Source organism: Nannobrachium achirus (assembly GCF_963921795.1).
Source record: "Nannobrachium achirus genome assembly, chromosome: 15".
NCBI classification, from domain to species: Eukaryota; Metazoa; Chordata; class Actinopteri; order Myctophiformes; family Myctophidae; genus Nannobrachium; species Nannobrachium achirus.
The window spans coordinates 57,499,949-57,522,444 of NC_137822.1; the positions used below are offsets into that span (position 1 = coordinate 57,499,949).

Below are 22,496 nucleotides of genomic sequence, written 5' to 3' on the forward strand. Positions count from 1 at the left end.
GATAATTGTTAGCAATACAAGATTATGAGGCCAGGATCGTGTTTTAGTTTGCATTTAGCCTCCCCCCAAATTCAATCCATTTACATCTGATTCCATATCAGGAGATATTCTTATTTAATCTTCGCCTAATGTCTTTATTATCATATTAGATATTATTAATTCATAGGCCAAACTATAGGCTGTCGTCATTCAAGTTATCTATTTGTGTACTTTGCTCTTAAATAGTATAATTTACTGAGCGTACACGACTAATCACATGTCCCTTCTAGTTTTGCATTACACTGTATGAATCATCTTCAGGAAGAATTGTCCACTGTCACCTGTTCTGTGCAGTGGTTCTCAAAAGAAGGGTCCAGGGACCCCTCCGGATTCCAAATGGACCCTAACAGGTCCCTAAATCTGAGAGTGGACAAATGGAACCAATTATCCCTTACGGGTCCATTTGGAGTTTTGTCTCATAGTTATGAGGGGTCCCTGAAATTAAACCCTTTGAGAACCATTGGATTATTTTCTATCGATCATACACCCCGTGAAGCCAAGAATTCATGCAGATTTTCTATGTTTTGACGCATTCCAGTATGATATTTCATGGACTAAAACTAGACTGAAACAAAAACGTTTCAGATGGCTAAAATATGACCAAAACCAAATGAGATTTGCTATATTTTCGTCCATGCCTATAAACTTTTTTTTTTTTTTACTAATTTGAAAAACAAACATAACATAAAATACTTCAAATAGCCGATCCACATCGAAACATGTGAACTTGTAGGTCAGCTATTTGAAATATTCCAAAATATTTTTCAAAATAGTAAAAAAAAAAAAGGCAAGAGAGTTTAGGGATAAGAGGTAAGGCAAGGACGAAAATAGAGCGCCAATGACTAAACTAAATCCAGATTTGCCGTCAAAATCATCACTGCTTGACGGGGTGTGTGACTGATAGAAGAAAAGACATCTTTGGAGGTGAAGCGCTCCTTGGAGGTGACAGAGTCCCTACAGCTCTATCTTACAGGCTGGGAAGGACTCGTCCTGCATGACCACGGTGCTGCTGCTGGCCAGAACCATGATGTTGAGCTCCTGCTGCTTGTCGTGTGTCTCCTGGTACCACTCCCTCATCACGTCAGAGTCGTGGGTGGGGATGAGGGTTACCTGTGGTACAGGGGCGCAGTGGCGTCAGTTCAGAAACAGCTAAGGTATGGCAACATGACTGGTGTCGCGCGCGTGCAAGAAATCAGTCATGTTGCCATGACACCAGTCACGTTGCCATGACATGTTGCCACCTTAGCAACAGGCATGATACATTTATTTTAAGAATTACATTCTATTTTTCCCCCCGTTTCTACAGTCATTTGGGCTGGATATGGCAGCCTGGAACGGTTGTTCAAGTGCAGCTAAACTTGGCATGTTAGTAAATGTGCGGAGAATATAATTATAATACCTTGTTAAAGTGACCATTTTGTAAAACTTTGCATTTGTAGTTATTTTACTGTAATTTTACAACATAATAACCAGCACAGATAGACAAAGAAACATTCATGGATTTATATTTAAAAAGTAACTTTTGTTTTCCCCCCTGGACCCAGGGTATGGCAGCTGCATACCCCTGCCATACCCAATTGACGCCCCTGCGTTAATGTTTCATCACAAAATGACATATTGGATCCCATCACATCATATTGACAAACATTTATTTCTGATAGAGGAACAATATTTTCATGTAACTGAAACACCACGGGAGAGCACCCAATCACCACATGGCAGTGATAATATGGATGTTTCCGACGTCAAGAGTAATCAGTGAAACTGAAACCTCGGCCAACAATAGTCTTCCTGAATTATTCAGATGAAACTCTATTATCATGACGAAACTCTATATTGCTAAAACAAATCTGCCATAGGGATGTCTGATATTGACCTTTTTACCGATAACCGATAACCGATATTGTCCAACCGATAGCGATATATGCTGGCTTATCACCAAAAGTCAACTAATTGTCAGGTAACATCACACATCTATTCAAATAAAATAACTACAGTATCAATATAATATCTAATAAATGGATCAGAAATCTTTTTTTATGTCTTTATTTTTTTCATTTCAAGCAGAAAATCATATCAAAAGACACAAAGCCTCGCAGTGCGAGGCGTTGTGCGTATAGATCAGCTATTTTCACTATTTAGAAATAAAAATGAACGATAACCAGCAACGACGATATGATCCCTTGCTTTTCAGCACCGTCGTCAGGGGGGGAGTGGGACTGAGTTACTAGGGCCCAAGCTGGAGGGGCCTTAATTATTTTATACTTTAGCTATTGAAAAATAGCAGATATACAAGCTCACAGTGCGGCACCGAGTGCCACGCTGCGAGCTGAAATGTTGCTTCCGGGTGGTCCCTGGAACTAAATATTATCTTCACATGGAAAGGTTTGAGCCAGGATCGAGCCAGGATCTGACATAGAAACATAGGTTTTTAAAAAAAACCTTAGAAGGATTTGAAATATTCAAAGGCTTGCGCAAATGTTCACGATTTTTCAAAAATAGCGGATCTACAAGCTCGCAGTGCGGCACTTGGGGTCGCACTGTAAGCTTGTATATCTGCTAAGTACCCAAGGCCCAGAATTTGGTGCGACACCCCTGACCCGTCATACCTGTGTGTTGTTCCCCCACTGGGCCTTTCCCTCCAGCAGAGCGTCCAGCACAGCCTTGCTGGGCTCCTGGGCGGTCTGGTCGTTGCCGCTGACCACGTAGTAGGAGGAGCGCACCCGCTTGAAGAACTCTGCGTCCACGTTCTTGGCGCTGCAGTGGTTGGGGATGTAGACCAGGTCCATGTACATGGGAGGGCAGTTGGGCACGGGCGCACCGCCCGATGCCTTCCCACTGCCTGAGCCTATAAGGCACACACGCACGCACGCACACACGCACACACACACACACGCACACACACACACACACACACACGCACACACGCACGCACGCACACACACGCGCGCGCGCAGGCGCGCACACACGCGCACATGCACATACATACACATGCACACACATGCAAGCACGCGTTGACGAAAATAAAACATAATGAAATTGATTAAAGGGAAATTTCACTTTCAAATAAAACAAGAAGTACAGTCTAATACGCGAGGGGGCCCTGATTTTTCCATTACTTTTTTTTTTTCATTTATTTTTTATATGTACTGTAATTCTTTTATGTTTTATGTGAAATATCCTTTTGACCCCATATATATACACATATATATATATACACATATATATACATATTATATACATATATATATAGGGTTCTCAACGTTAGGTTGGGAACCACCAGGGGTCCCTTACTGGTCTATAGCTCTGAGACTACACCAAATGGAAGCATTCGGTTCCATTTGTACACTCTCAGGCTCTCAGAGTTACAGACCTTACACTGAGAAACAGTGGCTTGATGTATTTCATAAAAAATCATAATCTATTCATAATCATGAAACTTCGCTGGACGCAAAAAGCTCACCCGAAGTGGCACTTTTCACCCCCCTGGAGGCCGAGGTGTTGGTGGCGTTCTTTGCGTCCTTCCCTTCTCCCACGCTCTTCTTTGGGGAGGCGGCGGTTTTGGAGTCCTTCACCTTGGACAGCGCCCCCTTCCTGGCCGGCGACGACGCCTTCTTGGTGAGTTTCTTCTTCTTGGTCTTCTCCGCCGCTCCGTCTGCTTGTAGGGCAAGTGATTTTGTTTAAGTTTCGGTTTCAGTTTTCATGAAGGTGACAGGCAGGGGGCCTTCCTCCAATCATGATCAATTGGGGGGTGGGGCCTTGGTGCGCATAAGGCCCGACCCCACTCGACCGTGATTGGAGGAAGGCCACACTCATGATTGGAGTGTGAAAAAAAGTGTGGGCACCCCGCTCTATAGTAACTAGTACTATCAGAACATGGACCCATTTTGTTATTATTTGAATTAAATAAAATCACTTACCCTACCTTTCACAAAAAAAAAAAAAAAAAATACTGAACTAAATAAAAAACAATACAATTCTTTTTTTTTTTTATCTTTGTTGAGTTACTATTACCTACTTACTCTGACCTGTTTGAATCCTCCACCTGTCAAATAACCCAAAGTATAACAAATATAAAACACTAAACACTAACACTAAAACAAATAAAAACTACCGTCATCACGAAAATAAAAATGAACATAAACGAGCAAAACCCGCTCTAAAAACGAATTACAACTAAATTAGAAAAAATATAAAATGTATGTCAAAACTATAACTAAAACTAAACTATAATGAAAAACCCAAAACTATTCTAACCTTGTTTGGCGTCCTGGTTTCTCTCCTCCGCCTTCAGGGCCTCAGGGTCCACCATGCAGGCGTCAGGCTGGGCTGAAGACGGGGCGGGGTCCCTGGCCACCACGGGAAGAGGGTCCGGGTGCCTGTGAGCAGTGTTGATATATCAGGCACATGCAAACTAGGGCATTCACCAAATATTCAAAGTCACTATTCGACGTTGTTCACCGAAGTCGAATATTCGCTTATTTTTATTGTTTTCTCTTTAAAAAACATACATCGTTTATAATTATAATAAAGCTTGGCTATAGATAGGAAGTCATAAGAATGATTTGTCAATGCCCCTGGTGGTTGAATTTGTTAATGCTCTATACCAGGGGTTCTCAAAGCTTTTTAGGCAGTGACCCCCAAAATAAACATATTTGAACTGGGGACCCCCACCCTGACAAGCACTTGGAATTGTAGGTTATACATTTAATGTGACTCGGTTCCGCAGATAAATATTGTGAAAATAGCATGTAGATCTGCTAATTTCAAAATGTTCGCCTCTTTCTTACTTAATATTTGACAGTTTGGCCAGTCCTGTCGAATAATCGACTATTCGAATACTTTGAATCACTATTCGTGAATGCCCTTGTGCAAACATAGACATCAAAGGCTTGAGCCCCTGCCCTTTTATCCATCTGTAAAAAGTGCCCTCTCCAGACCATGAATGTGGTTTTTACTATGGTGAAAGAAACGCAAAAGCCCTCTTTCCATGCCATACCTGCCATTTCCATTACCCTCTCTGTATAAAAGTCAAGCATCGAAAATAGCCGACCTCCAAGCTCACAACACGTCGCAGCGCAACGTGTTGTGAGCTTGGAGGTCTGCTATTTTCGATATTTTCACCAAAAGGCCCTTTTAGAAATTTCAGCCCCTGCCTCTCTAACATTCTCTGCACTTCCCTATTTATATTGACAAGACATTTTGATTTAGTTTTCGTCATAGCCTTTTGAATAAGATTGTATTTAGTTTTAGTCATATTTTAGTCATCTGGAATGTTTTCGTTTTAGTCTAGTTTTAGTGGACTAAATATCATAAGGTTTCAGTCTACGGTTGATTTAATGGAAGTCAAGTTTGTATTTGTTGACGACGTTGTCAATATATTTAGCCTTAGTTTTAGTCATCGTAGCTTAGCTTTTGTTTCGTTTTTGATTAGTTTTCGCCAGTGAAAAAAGCTAGTCGACAAACACCTTTCGGCACAGTTTCAGTCGACGAAATCAACCCTTACCTGTAGGTCAGGGTCCTGTCCGTGGGGAGGGTCTCGGAGTCGTCCTCCGAGTCGATGTTGGCGTCGGCCGTGATGGAGGGACACTCCTCCGTCCCCGGGGGGACGTCAGAGTCCGTCTGGGAGGGCGCCGACTCGCTGATGGAGGTGGGCGGGGTCTCGTCGCACTGCTTGGCGGGCAGCTTGCCCCCGGGAGGCGGGGGTCCCCCTCCGGACTTTGTCGTCAGAGGCTTCTCCTCGTCCAGGGGGTGCTCGGCGTTCATGAAGTACTCGAGGGGGCTGGGGTTGATGAAGGAAGGGGACAGCTCCGTCTTGGGGTGGCGGTACTCGCACGAGGACACCAGACAGAGGTCCACGTCTGTCCTGGACTGGGGAGAGGGGCTTTTCTTGGACGCGTCTGGGCGCCGGGAGTCTGACAGATTGCAGGAGAGAGGCAGATACGACAGGGATGGGATGTTGCGGCCGGTAGGGGAATTGGACTGAATGGTAGAATCCTCGCATTTAAAAGGATTGGTCTCCCGTGCTGGGGAAAGTGCCGCTCCCTTAGCAGGGGAAGGTGAAGGCGACAGAACTTTTGGAGGTGAGGGTGACTTGTCGTATTTCTGCTGTGGGTCAAGGTTATGTGACTTGTCCTCCACAGACAACAGGGTCAGGCTGGCCTCGGTTTTACCTTGTGGAGCTCCTAACACTGGTGATGCATCAGTGGAACGTGAAGGGGATGGCGCTTTTGGAGGTGAGGGTGACTTATCGTATTTCTGCTGCGTGTCAAGTGTATTTGAATTATCCCCCATGGTCAACACGGTGGGGCTCGTTTTAGCCTCTGGACCTCCCACCACTGGTGATGAGTCAGCGGAGACAGGGGAATGCGTCATGGAGGCCATTTTTGGTGTGACTGGAGACTTCTCCACATGCTGTGCCGCGCCCGGCGACATCTCTGCCATGTGGCAGGGCGTGCTAACAGAAGGAGTGGACTGGGATCCATCGGAAGGGGATGCAGAGGCTGCGCGGCCTGAGTCACTCTCTTTAAATAGAATCGAACTATGCTGGGCAGCTGGTGTTTTCATTTCACTGCCTTCTGAGGGGCTGTAGTCCACTTCAGTGGGGCCATTCTCGGTAGCACGTAGGCTGCTTCCCAAGGACGGGTGCTCCGGCGACTGCTTACTAAAGTCAAGCGCTAAGGAATGGTCAGGGGAATCTTGTCCAAACTCTAGGGACATGGTTGATTGCTCTGGGGATTTCGTGTCCTGGCTCCCTGGCCTGGTTTTCGTCTTTGGTGAGATATCTGGGGAGATGGACATGGGCCTGGGGCTGTCCTCCTTGGATGGGGACCCCTCAGCCTCGTGGAAGGTGGTCGGAGTCTGAACCACGGAGACAGACAAGGAGTCATCCACCTCTGTCGAGTGAGGAGAGCCCACCTCGGCATGAAGGGAACGGGAGTCTGTTGCGGGCTCTGGGAAGGAGTTGGTAGCTAGAGAGGCAGTGGATGCTGAGGCTAGGTGTGAGAATGTGTCCTCTGCTACTGCCTCCTCCAGTGGGGTTCCTGACTTGTCGGATGTGGTGCCCTCTGATATTGACATTTTACTTTCTTCTTTGAAACCTGTAAAAGGATTTGTGTCTGGTTCATGCTTTGTTACCGATGCAGAGGACAACACCAAATTACCGTTCTCTCCGTTTGTCTTGTGATCTAAATCAAAAGGTGACCCTTCCTTCTTTGTTGGGGATTCTGCACAAGGCACAGTGGGGCTTTTGGGAGGGGACCCCATCTTCACTCTAGGGGAGGGAGGACCATCTACCGGGCTCACTCTGCTCGAAGAGTCCTCTTTATCGCTTGTGACCTCTACAATTATGGGACCTTCAGCACTTCCCTCTGTCACCGATGGCATAGCCCCAGCTTTCTCCTCCACCGGGGATTGATAGTATGGTGTGTGACCAGAGGATTGAGGTGAGTTCCCCCCATCTAATGCCCTGTCAATTGGGCTGTGGGGGGACTCGGCTGATCCTGTGGCTGCTCCTGCCAGTGTTGTGCACAGTTCTATTGGTGCAGCAAAAAGCGACGGAGCCTCAAAGGACCTCTTGGGATCTCCTGAGGGAGAACGAATAAGGGGCGCCGTGGTGGAAAAGGAGCCGAGTCTGGTTGTGTCATGGACATTTGTTTTGCATGTCTCCCGATCGAACTCCAAGTCCCCCACTGTCTCGCCCGGCCCTGGGGGGAACGCCTTGCAGAATTTATCCTCCTCTAGTGATGAAGGGGGAGATATTGTAGAAGCAGAGTGCTGGTAGTCCCCGCCCTCTGTGAGAACGCTTTTTGAGAGGTCTGACTCAGGACCATCCTGGAGTGGAGAGAGACGCTTCCTCATGTCAAACTCCCGGACGAGGTCCTGGGAAGGGGAGTCGGTGTCATCGTTGGTGATTTCATCACTGATGTCCTTGGGAGTCAACATCTCATCCATCGGTGTAGGCACACTAGAGATCTCCATGGTGGATTGGGTGTGTCCAGACTCCATGAGGTACTCCATGTGTCCAGAGGTAGCGGTGAACTCTTCTGGTGGCTCGTCTCGATTCTCATCATCCGAGGCGGTTTCATCCTCAAAGCCGACTGGGAACATTTCATCATGAATAGATGCCGCTGGGGAAACAGGAGAGGACTCTTTCAGTGCGGTCGATACCATCAGAGCATTTGTCTCTATCTCCATTTTGTTCATGTGCTTATCAGCTTTCTCTTCCCCTAGGGATTGATAGTAGGGTCGAGGTGAGATTCCCACGTCTAATGCCCTGTCAATTGGGCTGTGGGGGGACTCAATGTCTGCACCTGCTTCTTCATCGTGTTCAGATTTGCCCTCGATGCCCTTTGCCTTCTGTGGCTCGTAAACCTCTTCCGTCTCTCCCTTTTCTTCATAATCGCCTCCCTCTAATGTCTCTTCCAGTCCAGTGCCTTCATCCTCAAACTTTTCACTTCCACTTCCACTCAGTTTCACCTTATTCTCTGGGTCATCTGGTGTCTCCTCCCCTTCTCCTTCAGCCTCTGTGGTTGTTATTCCCTCGTCCACAGACTCTCCTGCCTCAGGTGACTCTTTGGTCCGCATTATCTCTTCACAGCAGATCATCTCGGTTTCTTGCTGCGGGGTTTGCTGCACTGTAGCCTCATCCTCCACTAACTCCTCAGCCCTAAGCTCCTCAAAGTCCTTGGTGAGATCCTCTGGTGAGGACATGAGAGATCGCTCTACTTCAAGAGCCTCAGCAACAGCACCTGCACCTGCAACAGCACTTGCAACAGCGGTTGCACCGGCTGCCAATTTAATATCATTCACCTTTGTATCTTTCTTTGTTGATTTTGACTTCCCCTTTTCTTTCAATTTCAAAGGACTTCCAGTATCTTTCTTTGAGGCTTCATCCTTTTTCAAAGGCTTTGGTTTTGGTGCCAATTTCCTCTCCTCTCCAACAGTCTTTTTTATGTCTTTAGAAGTCTTTTTCACTTCTTTCTTCTCTTCCTTCTTTTCCTTCATCGGAGAGTCTCTTTTGACATCCCTTTTAATGTCCTTTTTAATGTCTTCTTTCTTCACTTTCTCGTCCTTTTTGCTTTCCTTTTTGGGTGTAAGCTTTTCGTCTTTCTTTGTTACTTCATTTTTCTTTTCTACTGATCTTTTAGGTTCCTTCTTAGTAACATTGTCCTTTTGAACCTTCGGTTTGATGTCAGACTTCTTTTTCTCCGGAGTCTCATTTTGTGAAGCTTGCTCTACTTTGGTCTTGATTTCTTTTTCAGGTGCCTTTGCCTTTTTAATTGGGGCCTTTTCTTTCTTCTCTGCCTTTTGAGTTTTTTCTTGGGATAATTCTGCATCCGTCTTTGCCTTTTCCGGGACCTCCTCCTTTGATTCCTTTCTGAAGCTCTTGCTTGGTGATGCCTTGGGGGTAGACTTGAGGCTCTCCTTGCTGTCTGTTCTCTGCCTCAGTTTCGCCTGCTTAAGGCCCACAGGGGCCGGCACCGTATTAGGAGACATGGACTTCTGAGTGACAACTGACTGCTTCAAGAAGTCCAGGTGCTTTAGCTTTTCTAAACCTTCAAGGACGTGATGTTGCGTGGCATTTCCAGGAAAGAGAACACGCACAACCTTCTCTGAGGGGTTCGCGGGGTGCCACACAATGAGAGAGGAGATGGACGCCAAGAACGAGACGGGGAACTCAGATTCTTTTCCATTTGGCAGCAGAATGGAGGCCTTGTCTTGGTCACTGCCCGTCCACTGTTTCATAAAGTGCTGCAGCTCCTTGCTGTTCTTTGACGGATTAAGGACGTACATCTCTAGTTTTCCGACACCCATTTTCTGGAAAAGTATGATAGGCTCTATCGTGTTTCCGACGGGTCTTTGCAAAGACTCTATCCTAAGATTGAGCTTGGTGAGGAACTGCTGCGTGAACGCCGCCTCCTCAACATTCCTCCGCACCCTGTAGTTCGGGTCGGGGCTGCTCAGGTTTTCTGGCAGGTTCACAAACACGACGCCGATGTCGGGCGAGATCTGGTTCTTCACCCAGTCACTGTTGCCCTGCGAACCCTGCGACTGCTCCTCCTCCAGCTCGGCGATCTTCCTCAGCAGCATGCTGTTGATGCCGGGCAGGTTGTCGTCGCCGATGTGGGTCAAGAGGATGGAGTCCACCCGGTCCAGGTGTCTCACCAGCTTCCAGAAGCACGACTTCCGGTCCGAGCCGCCGTTGATCAGCATGTTGAACCCGTTCACCGCGAAGAGAGCGGAGTCCCCGCGGCCACCGGGGAAGATGTAGCAGCACGGCTTGGACAGCTTCAGAAAACCGCCCGAGGTGGGCGGCTCTAGCATGTCGAACGGAGACGGGATCTCCACCGATTCCGATAGGTACTCTGTGAACTCCGAGAGGCCCTCCATTTCTGGGAGGATGAGAGTGGAGTTCAGCTTCATGTTGATGAAATCCTGCAGGTTGTGTTTGTCCAGGTTAGAGTTTTTCCAGTCGCCTTGTTCAGGGCAGGAGAGCGTAAGGTTGGCCTTGTTCGCTGGATGAATGGTGCTGAGCAATTCACCAATCTAGGAACGGGGGGACAAATGCAATGTCAAGTTTGTGTTTAATGGCAAAACACTGCAACCAGTAGGGCTGTCATGTTTATGACATTTTACGTGACGATTCAGTCACTCAAATACTTGCGATTAACGATTTCATTGTGTTTCTGTAATTGACAATTACATTCCTGTTTGGCTTGTAGGCTTTGAAGTTGCACATGGCAGATATGACATAACCTAAATATACAAAGAAATTACTTACATATTTGACAATGTTATACTTGAAAAAGAACCTTGATAGTGGTTCACAAGTGGCTCACAACGCGACGCGTTGCGAGCTTGTAGATCGGCTATTTCCACTAATTTTGATTTTTTTTTAGAAATATGATAATTTTTCAACATGTAAACAATTATGAAGATTATGACAAAATAATTGTGATTATGTCAAATAATGGCGATTAGACGATTATGTAATAATTGTGACAGCCTTAGCAACCAGTAACAAAATGTAATAAATAATGCTGGTTAACAATTTTGAAAATATGTTGAACAATGAAGCCTGATTCATGTCTAAGTAACGAAGATAGCCGATCTACAAGCTCACAATGCACGTTGTGTGCTTGTAGATCGGCTGTTTTCAGCATGTGACGGACATTTGACAGACAATAAAATTAAGCCATTATTAAGACTTGGAAAGCATTATAAGTATTATACTGCGATCTACTATTTTTGAAAAATCTTGAAAATGTCTTAAATATTTTAACCTGATTCTATTAATGTCTATTACAAGTTGTTTTAAAAATGGATGGACCACTGATGTTTTCTATCATCAGTGGTTCTCGAACATATTCATGTCAAAGACCCCAAGAATTATATGTATTTGGCCACGGACCCCCATCTCAAAATATGTTGTTCCAGGGACCCCCCACTGAAGCAGAGATTTTGAGTTGCTTTGAAAATGATATATTCAAAGATTTGCACACATTTTCAAGATTTTTCCAAAAAATAGCAGATCTACAAGCTTGCAGAGCTTGAGCTTGTATATCTGCTATTTATCTATAGCAGGGGTCTTCAACGTTTTCAGGCCAAGGACCCCTTAGTTGAGAGAGAGATGAAGCAGGGACCCCCCACAACCTGTTCATAGATTCCATAGTTTCATCATTTGACACCAAAATAAAAAGTGTATTTTGGATTCATGTCAATCTGTGTTTTCAGATATTTAACCACTTGAACTGTCAATACTTAATAAACGTAACCTTTCACTCTGTAATTAGTCTGTTCTTTTCCCCCTTGTTGTGTGATAGAAAAAGGTTTCCATCACACAACAATTTGGAGGACCCCCTGTAGTAACTCTGAGGACCCCCTAGGGGTCCCGGACCCCCTGTTGAAGACCCCCGATCTATAGCTAAAGTATCAAATAATTCCAGGTCTTAATGGGTTGAGCACAAGACATCTCGACTCACCTCTTGGTCGGTGAAAATGTCTATGAAGTTGAAGAAGGAGAAGGATCCAGACTGGAGAATGAGCTCCCCGGTGTTCTCGAAGCATTGTCCAGAGAGCACCAGCAGCTTGTGTCTGGCGGTGTCTGAGATCATCAGACGAGCCTTGAAATCAAAAGAGGATAATAATTTTGTTGAGGATATTTGCTATTGTTGTAACCTGTTCTCTGTTATGTTACTTACAGTCAAGAGGTGTCTATGGAGTTAACATTACTCTAATACAGGGCTCGCCAATAGGCGGCCCGCGGGCCATTTGCGGCCCGCGGGGGGCAACTGTCTGGCCCCCACCAACCCCAGTAATAATGGTGATATAAGAGCAGCAACAACACTAGTAGGCCTATATCATCGTTGTCGGCTGAAAATCTCGTATCTCCAAATTTGTATGTTCTTTCGCAAATCATACAAGGCCGTTGCACGCCTTGCGGTGCGAGGCGTTGTGTGCTTGTAGATCGGCTGTTTTCACTAGTTTAAATACTTTTAAAAATTATAAATTCAAAACGAACGGTTTTGGACATACAAGATTTTCACCCGACAACGATGATATCTGAACTGTCCCTGGAGTAGCAGGAACGCCGCCATCGCCCCCTGCAATGTTGTGGCCCTCGGCTTGGTACCCTAGACATAATTCGGCCCTTGGGGAAAACTAATTGGGGAACCCTGCTCTAATAGACCCCCAGGTGTTATAATATGCAAATGTGTCTTCCCTGTTCCTGAAAGATGAAATACACTGATTTAACGACATCATAAAACCCCTTCGCTTTTCACAATCCAGCAACAGCTTTCTGGGTCATCGCCCACCTGACAACCAGGCATAGGCCTACTTAATGCTCCCCGATAGATAGATTTTATTAATCTATCTATCAAGCAGGGTTATGTCCCCCAGGACTTCAAATTAGCCAAGGTAACCCCCCTGCACAAAAAAGGCAGTAAACTTGACCCTGGCAACTACAGGCCAATCTCAATCCTTAGTTCCATCTCTAAGGTAATGGAAAACATTGTCTATGAACAGGTGGCTAAATATCTTGAAGAGAATAAACTGATCTACGAGTTCCAGTCTGGCTTCAGAGAGTCCCATTCCACAGATACATGCCTCATCTATTTGAATGATTACATCAAACGTGAAATTCACGATGGCAAATATTGCGGCATGGTCATGCTGGACCTCCAGAAGGCATTTGACACCGTCGATCATTCTATTCTGATTGAAAAACTCAAAGCTATTGGTCTTGATAGCACAGCAGTGAGATGGATGCACTCTTACTTGGTGGGGAGGGAACAGATGGTGGAAGTCAACGGAACCCTGTCCCCCCCCCCTCCCAGTAAACTGTGGAGTACCTCAAGGGAGTATACTAGGACCACTGTTGTTCTTAATATACGTAAACGACATGTCATCTGCTTGTGACTGCAATCTGTTTCTGTTCGCGGATGACTCGGCTCTCCTAGTCTCAGGCAGAGACATATTGCAGGTTGAAAAGGCCCTTAACTGTGAACTTAACAAGATCTGCACCTGGCTCAATGACAACAGACTCTCAATTCACCTAGGCAAAACTGAATGTATCCTCTTTGGATCTAGTCAGAAACTTAGCCTAGTTGAGAACTTCACAATTAAAGTAGGTGACACTGTGATAGAAAGAAAAAACCACATCTGCTACCTGGGTTGCATCCTGGAGGCTAACCTATCCAGTGAAAAAATGACCACCAAGGTAATCAATAAAGTCAATCAACGAATTCGCTTCTTGCAAAGAGTTGCCCCGCTGATCAATATTAAATCCCGAAAGACACTAGGAGGTGCTCTTATTGGGCCCCTCATTGATTACGGAGTCCTTGTCTGGTATCGCGACGCCCCAGCTGCCTTAAAGCTAAAGCTCCAAACAGCCCAAAACAAACTAATTAGGGTTGTGCTTGGTCTCCCTCCCCTGACCCACCTTACCGAGCATCACCACGAAAGCGTGGGGTGGCTCAAAGTAGCTGACAGAGTACAGCATCTTGCAATGGGCCTGGTGTACAAGATACACTACACCTCCAAGATTCCCATGTACCTGACAAACTACTTCGTAAAGGTCAAGGATGTTCACGATCATAACACCAGAGGCAGCTCCACTAATCATCATCAGCGTAGATTTAACACTAAACAAGGCGCTAACTCGTTCTCCTGCTATACCATCAACATGTGGAACGCCCTTCCACAAGCCTTAAAGGAGAGCAAATCCCTAGCCTCCTTCAAAATTGGTATGAAAAGTCACCTTCAGACTAGCCTGATTTCAGACTCAGCTCACGCTTTAGTCTGAAACTGTGCTCCATTCTGAGCGATTTACGGGGGACTTTTTTGCGAGCGTGCACGCGCGTGTCCGCGCGCGAGTGATCGCGACGCACGGTGATCGAGACGCATGGTGGACGCGACGCACCGTCGGGGAGTGTGTGTGTGATTGTGTGTGTGTCTCTGTCTGTGCCAGTGACTGCTTCCACACAGAACTGCGACCAGAAACTTGTAATCAACATTAAACAGCTTGGTGAAATCAGTGCGCTCGTGCGTGTGTGTGTGTGTGTGTGCCTTCCTCAGCCTGCCTGTGTGTGTGTGTGTGTGTGTGTGTGTGTGTGTGTGTGTGTGTGTGTGTGTGTGTGTGTGAACTTCGTTTGAATCGTTTCAACTGCTGCGCGGATTGGATATTCGTTAGACCCACCCCACCCCCACCCCCACCCCGCGCGCTCATTGGACAGCCGAAAATAAAAACCGATTCATGTACTAAGCTCCAGACCAGAGAAAGAGTCCACTCTGAGAGTGGGCGGGGTCTCTGGTCTGGAAGCAGGCTACCTTCAGACAGCAGCTACCCGTGACTTGTAAATAGACTAAGCCCCCATGCTCCCCCCCCCCCCTTTTCTTTGTATTCTGCCTTTTGTATTTGATGTTATGCTTTTGAAACTGATATTATCCTAGATAAAGTACTATGTTCTATCCGTCTGTCTTTCAATGTTATATGAGATACTTAAAGTGTGGTTCCTGTGGAAATAAGCCTCGGCTTTCTAGGATCTCCTTTTAGTTGACCTTGTACCAGTGATTTGTACTGTCATGAAACTGTACTTTTTTCTATTGCAAACTTCTAATAAATTCTTCAATCAATCAATCAAAATGAACAGGTGCGTGTGGCCACATAAAATCACGGCACCCCATCGTTAAGTAAAAGTATCAATACTGCAATATAGACATACTCTGTTACAAGTAAAAGTACAGAATTCAAAATGTACTTGAGTAATGCAAGTGTTGGCAACAACATTAAAGTGTTGGCATCAACATTAAAGTCAACACTTCAACACTTAAAGTACCAAAAGTAAAAGTACAAAATGTTTGAAAATAGACAATCTACAAGCTCACAACAAATAGCCAAGGTATAAAATAGGGCGAAACTGATTTATGTATGTTTTATAACATTTTATTGCACAGCTTGTTTGAATGCTTGATTCTGATTGGTCAATTGCTGAAATCAGCGGTCTGATATTTCTGGATAACAGACCGCTGCGCTTGATAACAGACCGATGCCTAATCAAAGGCTCAGAGCACCTGCTGCACTGAGGCTTTACTGTGTGAATCTTGTGCTGTATCCAACATGTCAGCCATGTAAACAAACACACAGCGACATTTACAATGTCATTTAGAATTTAGAACTAAACGTTGCTCAGGGGTAGAGAAACCGTTATTAGAGCACGAAGGGTACCCAAAAGGTTCCCAGTTCGAATCCGGGCTCCCCCTGAGTTAATGTCGAAGAGTCCTTGGGCAACACTCTGAACCCCACATTGTTCCCGGTGAGCAGGTTGGTGCCTTGCATGGTTTCCTCCGCCACCGGTGTATGAATGTGTGCGTGAATGGGTGAATGTAATGCACAATCTCTGTAAAGCGCTTTGGATAAAAGCGCTATATAAATGCACCATTTACCATTTACCAAGAATGTTTTTGAAAACATTTGAAGTGAGAAATAGACAATGCAGTAACCAAATATGGATTCTATTTGATCAACACTTCCTTGTTTGCGTCGAGGCGGCGTTGCGCTCTGCGGACGGCCAGTGCAACACTTTCACTACTGTAAGCAATGAAATATTCTGTTGTTTTTTTACTTGGGTCAATTCATTAATTTATTTAGTAAGTATACCGTGCAATAAGCGGTGGCATATCAACCTGTCGGGCTCCTATCACTCGACAACGACCGCTGAGCAAGATGTTATCCCTTACATAATTTATATTCTGCAAAGAAACTAGTAACTAAAGTTTTCAAATAAATGTAGTGGAGTAAAAGTACAATATTTGGATGTAGAGAAGTAGAAGTAAAAGTATTGGAAATTGGAAATACTCGAGTAAAGAACAAATACCTCTAAATTGTACTTTAGTACAGTACTTAAGTAAATGTACTTAGTTATTTTACATCACTGGTTAGAGTTAACGGCAGGCAGTCAACTGATTAGGGCAATAAGACATTCAGACACAACAAGGGATATCATATTCATTTTAATGTTAGTTACTACTATATGGAGAATAAATACTGCTGCTACAGAAATTAACTTAATTCTTACGGTGCTTATCCGGGACTAATCTCGCAAACTGCTGCCAAATGTGTCGTGCACACTGTCAGTAGGCCAAGGAAGTACTGTATACCTTCATGGAATGTTTTCCCAGATATTTCCTTTAAATTCTTTTGAAATATCAAACATTGAATCTGTATTTGAGGCCAATGGCGGTCGGAACAGGCTAAAACCTTGGGAGAAATACTGATACGTCATAGATGATGGCCGTCACAGACTGGCCAAACAAAATCCTAGATCAACCGGGAAGCCACACTGTCATTAGATTTAACTGTCTTGTTGAATGTGCATTTAAAATATCAAATTAACTTCAGTCGAGTCCATTAGTTAATTAGCTGAGTCACTCTTTCTCCTCTAAACCGTTTTTTCCTTCGCTCTCTGTTTCTGTCTCTCTCGCCCTCCATTGCTGGTGTTCAATCTCCCACAGGGGCGTCACAAGGGGGGGGGGGGGGGAGGGGGGGGGGAGTGGGACTGAGTTACTAGGGCCCATATTTGATACTTTAGCTAGTGAAAAATAGCAGATCTACAAGCTCACAGCGCGGCACAGAGTATCGCGCTGCGAGTGGTGAAAATGTGTGCAAATCTTTGAATTTATGTATTTTTTTAAGCAAACATTTGTAACTAAAATTTTGCTTCTGGGGGGGTCCCTGGAAATAAACATTTTGAGATGGGGGTCCGTGGCCAAACACACATCATTTTGGGGGTCCTTCACTTGAGGCTTTTCAAAAAACACCTTAGAGGGATTTGAAATATTCAAAGACTTGCACAAATGTTCACAATTTTTCAAAAATAGCAGATCTACAAGCTCGCAGCCCTGCTGTGAGCTCGTATATCTGCTATTTTTTCAACACTTAAAGCACAAAATAATGCCTTCCCAGTTCCCCCTATGAAGAACATTCATGGGGGGCCCCACACCACAGTGAATCCTTGTACCCAGGGCCCAGAATTTGGTGCCACTGCCACACCCCTGATCTCCCTGCGTTTCTTCCACTTCAATGTCATCTACTGTTCCAGGCTGCTGGCCAGGTCAAACCTGCAGCGCCGTGAGATGTTACGAATGCACAGCTTGACCGCAGATACAGCTGGGTTGGTGTGAGCAACAGTGACAGGCACGGCAGGGACGTGCTGGCCATTGGGAAAAGCGGGACACCTCCCGAACGGCCGATTCATTCCCGGCCGGTCCAGGCCGGCCATTAGGGAAAAATGTAAATAAAATGTCGTCCTTTGTTCCATTTTGGGGGCTGGGCGGCCGACAAAGTAAATCGTCACTGTCGGGGAGATACGAAGTTTCAAATTTGTACATTTTTTCGCAAAGCAAAGCCCTGCTTCGTCATACAAGGCCGTCGCACAAAACTAGTGAAAACAGCAGATCTACAAGCGCACAGTGCTTGTAGATCGGCTGTTTTCACTAGTTTAAATCATTTTTAAAATGATAAATACAAAACAAACGGTTTTGGACATACAAGGTTTCCACCCGACAACGACTTAATATAACTCATGTAACTGGCCCACTGGCTTGTCACTTTGTCACAAATCTTTGAGTAGCAGCAGCGCAATAGAGAGATCTCTCTCTGTAGCGTGCAATGAGGGCCTCTCTAACTCTTTTTCCCGGGCTGAATCAGGGGCCCAGCACGTCCCTGAGGCACGGGTAACACAGAAAGTGTAACCCCACCCCAATCGCTTCACCGATTTCATCCTGGCATCGCTATTTTGGGCATGTCTTTTTACTGAAGGCGGAACTGTAAAAGATCTTGTCGTACAACAGAATATTTAGGATCTATAACAAATCTGGTGTCTTAATAAAGGCAAAAACAGTGGTTTATGGAAACACAAGATGGCGTCTAATAGCGGCGCGGTTTCCTTGTGGATCTCTGATCCACATCATGTTGATGTTGACATAACTATTGATGATGTCAGTCTTGCACAAATATGGAGGGACAAAATCTGTAAATTATTCACACTAGACTCTGGTGACTACGTCGCACCACCGTTCCAATCGATATGCGCGCGTATAGACACGCCTTCGCGCGTGTGCAACGGGTGTGCAAGACACCAGCCATGTTGCCATACCTTAGCAGCAGGCATGATACATTTATTTTAACTACATTTTATTTACCGTTTCTACGGTTTCTTGGGCAGGATATGGCAGCTAAACTTGGCATGTTCGTAAACGTGCCACAATTAACAATAATGAATTGCACCTGTGCAGCTGACCTGCGGAACCTGGGAATATACCATTTGGTCAAGATGGGGAGAATACAAGTGTGGAGAATATAATTATAATACCTTGTTGAAGTGACCATTTTGTTACATTTTGCATTTGTAGTTATTTTACTCTAATTTAACAACATAATAACCAGCACAGATAGACAGAGACTTTCATGGATTTATATTTAAAAGTAACTTTTATTTCCCCCCCCTGGACCCAGGGTATGGCAGCTGCATAACCTTGCCATACCCAATTGACATCCCTGATGTCATTAGTGGGCATGTGACGGGGGTTAGGTCTCAGTCAGCCAGCATCTAGTACTGAGACTGAGTCATAGGTCCTCTTGGCTGCCTGCCTTCCAATTACATTTTTTTAATATAGTATACACTAGGGCATTCACCAAATATTTGAATATTCTAATATCAAAGTCACTATTTGATGTTGTTCACCGAATTCGAATATTCGCTTTTTTTTTTTATTATTGTTTATAAAGCTTGGCTAGATAGGAAGTCATAAGAATGAGTTGTCAATGCCCCTGGTGGATGAATTTGTTAATGCTCTATACCAGGGGTTCTCAAACCTTTTTAGGCCATGACCCCCAAAATAAACCCTGACAAGCACTTGGAATTGTAGGTATTACATTTAATGTGACTCGGTTACACAGATAAATATTGTGAAAATGGCAGATCTACATGCAAAATGGCAGATCTACATGCAAAATGGCAGTTCTACATGCTCACAACGCCTCGCTTGCTTACTTACCGGTAATATTTGACAGTTTGGACAGTCCTGTCGAATATTCGACTATTTGAATACTTTGAGGTCGAATAATTTGAATACTAAAAATCACTATTCATGAATGCCCTAGCATACACCCAAATCAAATATTGACAATATATACACAGCTCAAACATCTCATCACCAATGCGGATAGCCAAACCAACGGTATGCTGGGGCCTAGTGTTCCAGGCTCATACCACATGGGCTCTGATGCCTGACAGCGTGTCGCGGGTTCGAATTCCGATCCCGACGACCTTTCCTGCGTGTCACTCCCCATCTCTCTCCCCATTTCCTGTCAGCCTACTGTCCTAACAACAAAGGCATAAAAGCCCCAAAACAAATCTAATCGGGTATTCGAGGCATGAGCTACACAGCCAAATGTGTGGGTAGCGCCAACCCAAATTTTGCCAAAATGGCTTGCAATACTGTTCTGTTGGCATTTACTCTCGTTGTGGGCTTCCCTGACACTGAGCTTAACATTAACAAAGTGTAAAAATGACCAATATGTGTTTTTTTTTCTTCTTTTCTTTATTACTGTGGGAGAGTGCAATCATTCAATGCTTCAAGCAACAAAGGTGAACACCAAAAGAACAATTTTGAGCATTTTTGGAGGGGTGCTACCCACACGTTTGGCTGTGTTGCTCATTCCCCGAATGCCAGATCCTTACAAGCTGTACCTCGTTGTAAAGGTGACAAATCAACGATAACAATGATATCAAACACAATACCATTTGGCATAATTAAAGGGGGGGGGGGGGGGGATATAATGGACCGAATGTTGGCAAATTTTGGGTCGGCGCTACCCACACGTTTGGCTGTGGTGCTCATTCCACGAATGCCTGATGCTTACAAACTGCACCTCGTTGTAAAGGTGACGAATCAACGATAAATACAATATAAAACACAATACGAATTGGTATTATTAAAGGGGAGATATAATGGACCGAAGCCAAGTTTCCTTTCTGTTTGTGCTGAGTATATATTAGGGCTGTCAGAGTTAACTCAATTAATTGTAATTAACTCAACGTTATGTTAATCGGAGATTAATTATTTTAATCACAGTTAATCGCATGTTTATTTAATTTAGCCATTTGGCCAATTTGTGGTTTAGGACACTGTTCTCTATGTCAGTGAGCAGCATGCTGCTTATGTTTTGCTGTTGTGGTGTGGATTTCCATGGTCATTGTAGATGCAGCACTGTTGTTACCCCCACAACTCATTAGGCATTACATATCATTTCCTCAAGTTCAACTACTTTCAATAGGGAGCTAAATTATTGGAATGTATCACGGAGGCTACAATATTCTGCACTCAATTTATGTTAACTTACAGTTAGTACATCAATATGCCCACCTGTTAATGTTGGACTTGATTTTATGATTTCATCCCATGCACACCGTTTGTTACTTGAAGACAATTCTGGATAGTATTTGTCATTGTTTCGATAATACATTTGCAAAAGCAAGCAGTTGTCTACGGGAACGTGTCGCTGTTACTACATCTCATCTTTTCGACACCCGACTCTAACCCTCACCCTAACCTTAACCTCCGTGGAGTGAGTCGCTAACCCTCCGGTCGAAATGATGGGCGTTCGCAAAAGCGAGATTTCCCCGTTGTCTACTCCCATGACCCATGCTGATAAGAGTATTAAAAACTTGAACAATATTATGTTTAAGGTAGATTTAGAAAGAATAAAAATATGCGATTAATTTGCAATATTTTCAAAATATTCAATTGAAAACTTGTGAAACGGGGCATTCTGCATAATGAATATTTTCTACTCTTGGTACTTTACGTACATTTTGAAGCCAATAATTGGTATTTAATATAGTATTTTTATGTTGCAATATTGCTACTTTTACAAAACAAAAGTACTTTTTCCACCACTGCTAAAATGCTAACTCTTGAGAGAGCACTTTACCTCAGTGCTGACGGCGTCTTCTGACGGGTTGATAAGCACCACGGTCTCCAGGACAGTGCTTTTGTGGTGAAGAATCCTCTGACCTGAAAAAAAAAAAAAAAAAAAAGGGGATTTAACAAAGGCTACCATACAACTATATCACAAAATGCTAAGCATGTCATTTCAATGTCGTTTAGAATACAGATGCTAGTTTTGATTTACCTGGCATCCTAGTTTCTTACTACATTTCTGCACTGCATTGTCTTTGCACTCCACTTACAGTATGTGACTACAGTATTTATTTAACCTGTCGTTTGTTGGCACCGGCCCTCACCCTGACAAGCACTTGGAATGTAGGAGTTGTGGCATTACATTTTGTTCGACTCGGTTTCCACAGATAAAGGTTGTGAAAACAGCCGATCTACAAGCTTACCTCGCCTCGCAACGCAAGTCGCTGTGAGCTTATAAAATTTGACAATTTGGCCAATGTTTGACCAGTTTAACTCATTAGAGGTCCACAACGTGTCAACACCCCAAACTCTTTGATGCCTCTGTTTGCCCATTGACGCGTTTGACGTGTTGTACAGTAAACTATACTGTACTGTAGCTAATTGCGACCGTCAGGGCGCATTTACTATCAAAACCTCGACCAGCTGTCCGTCTGTCTGTCAGTCAGTCAGTCTGTCAGTCAGTCTGTCACACGTCACACGTCACACTTTTGCCCTGCTCATATCTCCGCAACCGTTGCCCCGATCCATGCCAAATTTTGCACACACACTCCTTGCCTGCCAAACCACAACCTCCACCCAGCAATTATCACATGGCCCTCTTCTAGCGCCACCATGAGGCCGATTCTTGCAAAACACATTTTTGGACACTACTCCTACAGGTTTTGCCCTAAAATCACACAAATCACTACACAGTATGTACACTCGTGTCATCAACATGGACCTGTCCCATATAGCGCCACCATCAGGCC

The 22,496-nt window shown here is 44.6% G+C and overlaps 1 protein-coding gene across 1 annotated transcript in view; it reads right to left on the bottom strand.

Moving 5' to 3' along the window:
• Nucleotides 1-851: 851 nt before the first annotated feature.
• Nucleotides 852-22,496, bottom strand: part of map1b (microtubule-associated protein 1B) — a gene marked incomplete at its 5' end in the record, with an annotated part of 56,911 nt that continues 35,266 nt past the window's right edge. Inside the window, 8 exons of the mRNA XM_080743748.1 lie at nucleotides 852-1,149; nucleotides 2,649-2,887; nucleotides 3,503-3,694; nucleotides 4,297-4,418; nucleotides 5,546-6,196; nucleotides 6,341-10,587; nucleotides 12,024-12,164; nucleotides 21,539-21,621. Coding sequence (XP_080599874.1) covers nucleotides 994-1,149; nucleotides 2,649-2,887; nucleotides 3,503-3,694; nucleotides 4,297-4,418; nucleotides 5,546-6,196; nucleotides 6,341-10,587; nucleotides 12,024-12,164; nucleotides 21,539-21,621 — 5,831 coding nt within the window. The 3' untranslated portion in view covers nucleotides 852-993. The remainder of the gene's footprint in view (nucleotides 1,150-2,648; nucleotides 2,888-3,502; nucleotides 3,695-4,296; nucleotides 4,419-5,545; nucleotides 6,197-6,340; nucleotides 10,588-12,023; nucleotides 12,165-21,538; nucleotides 21,622-22,496) is intronic.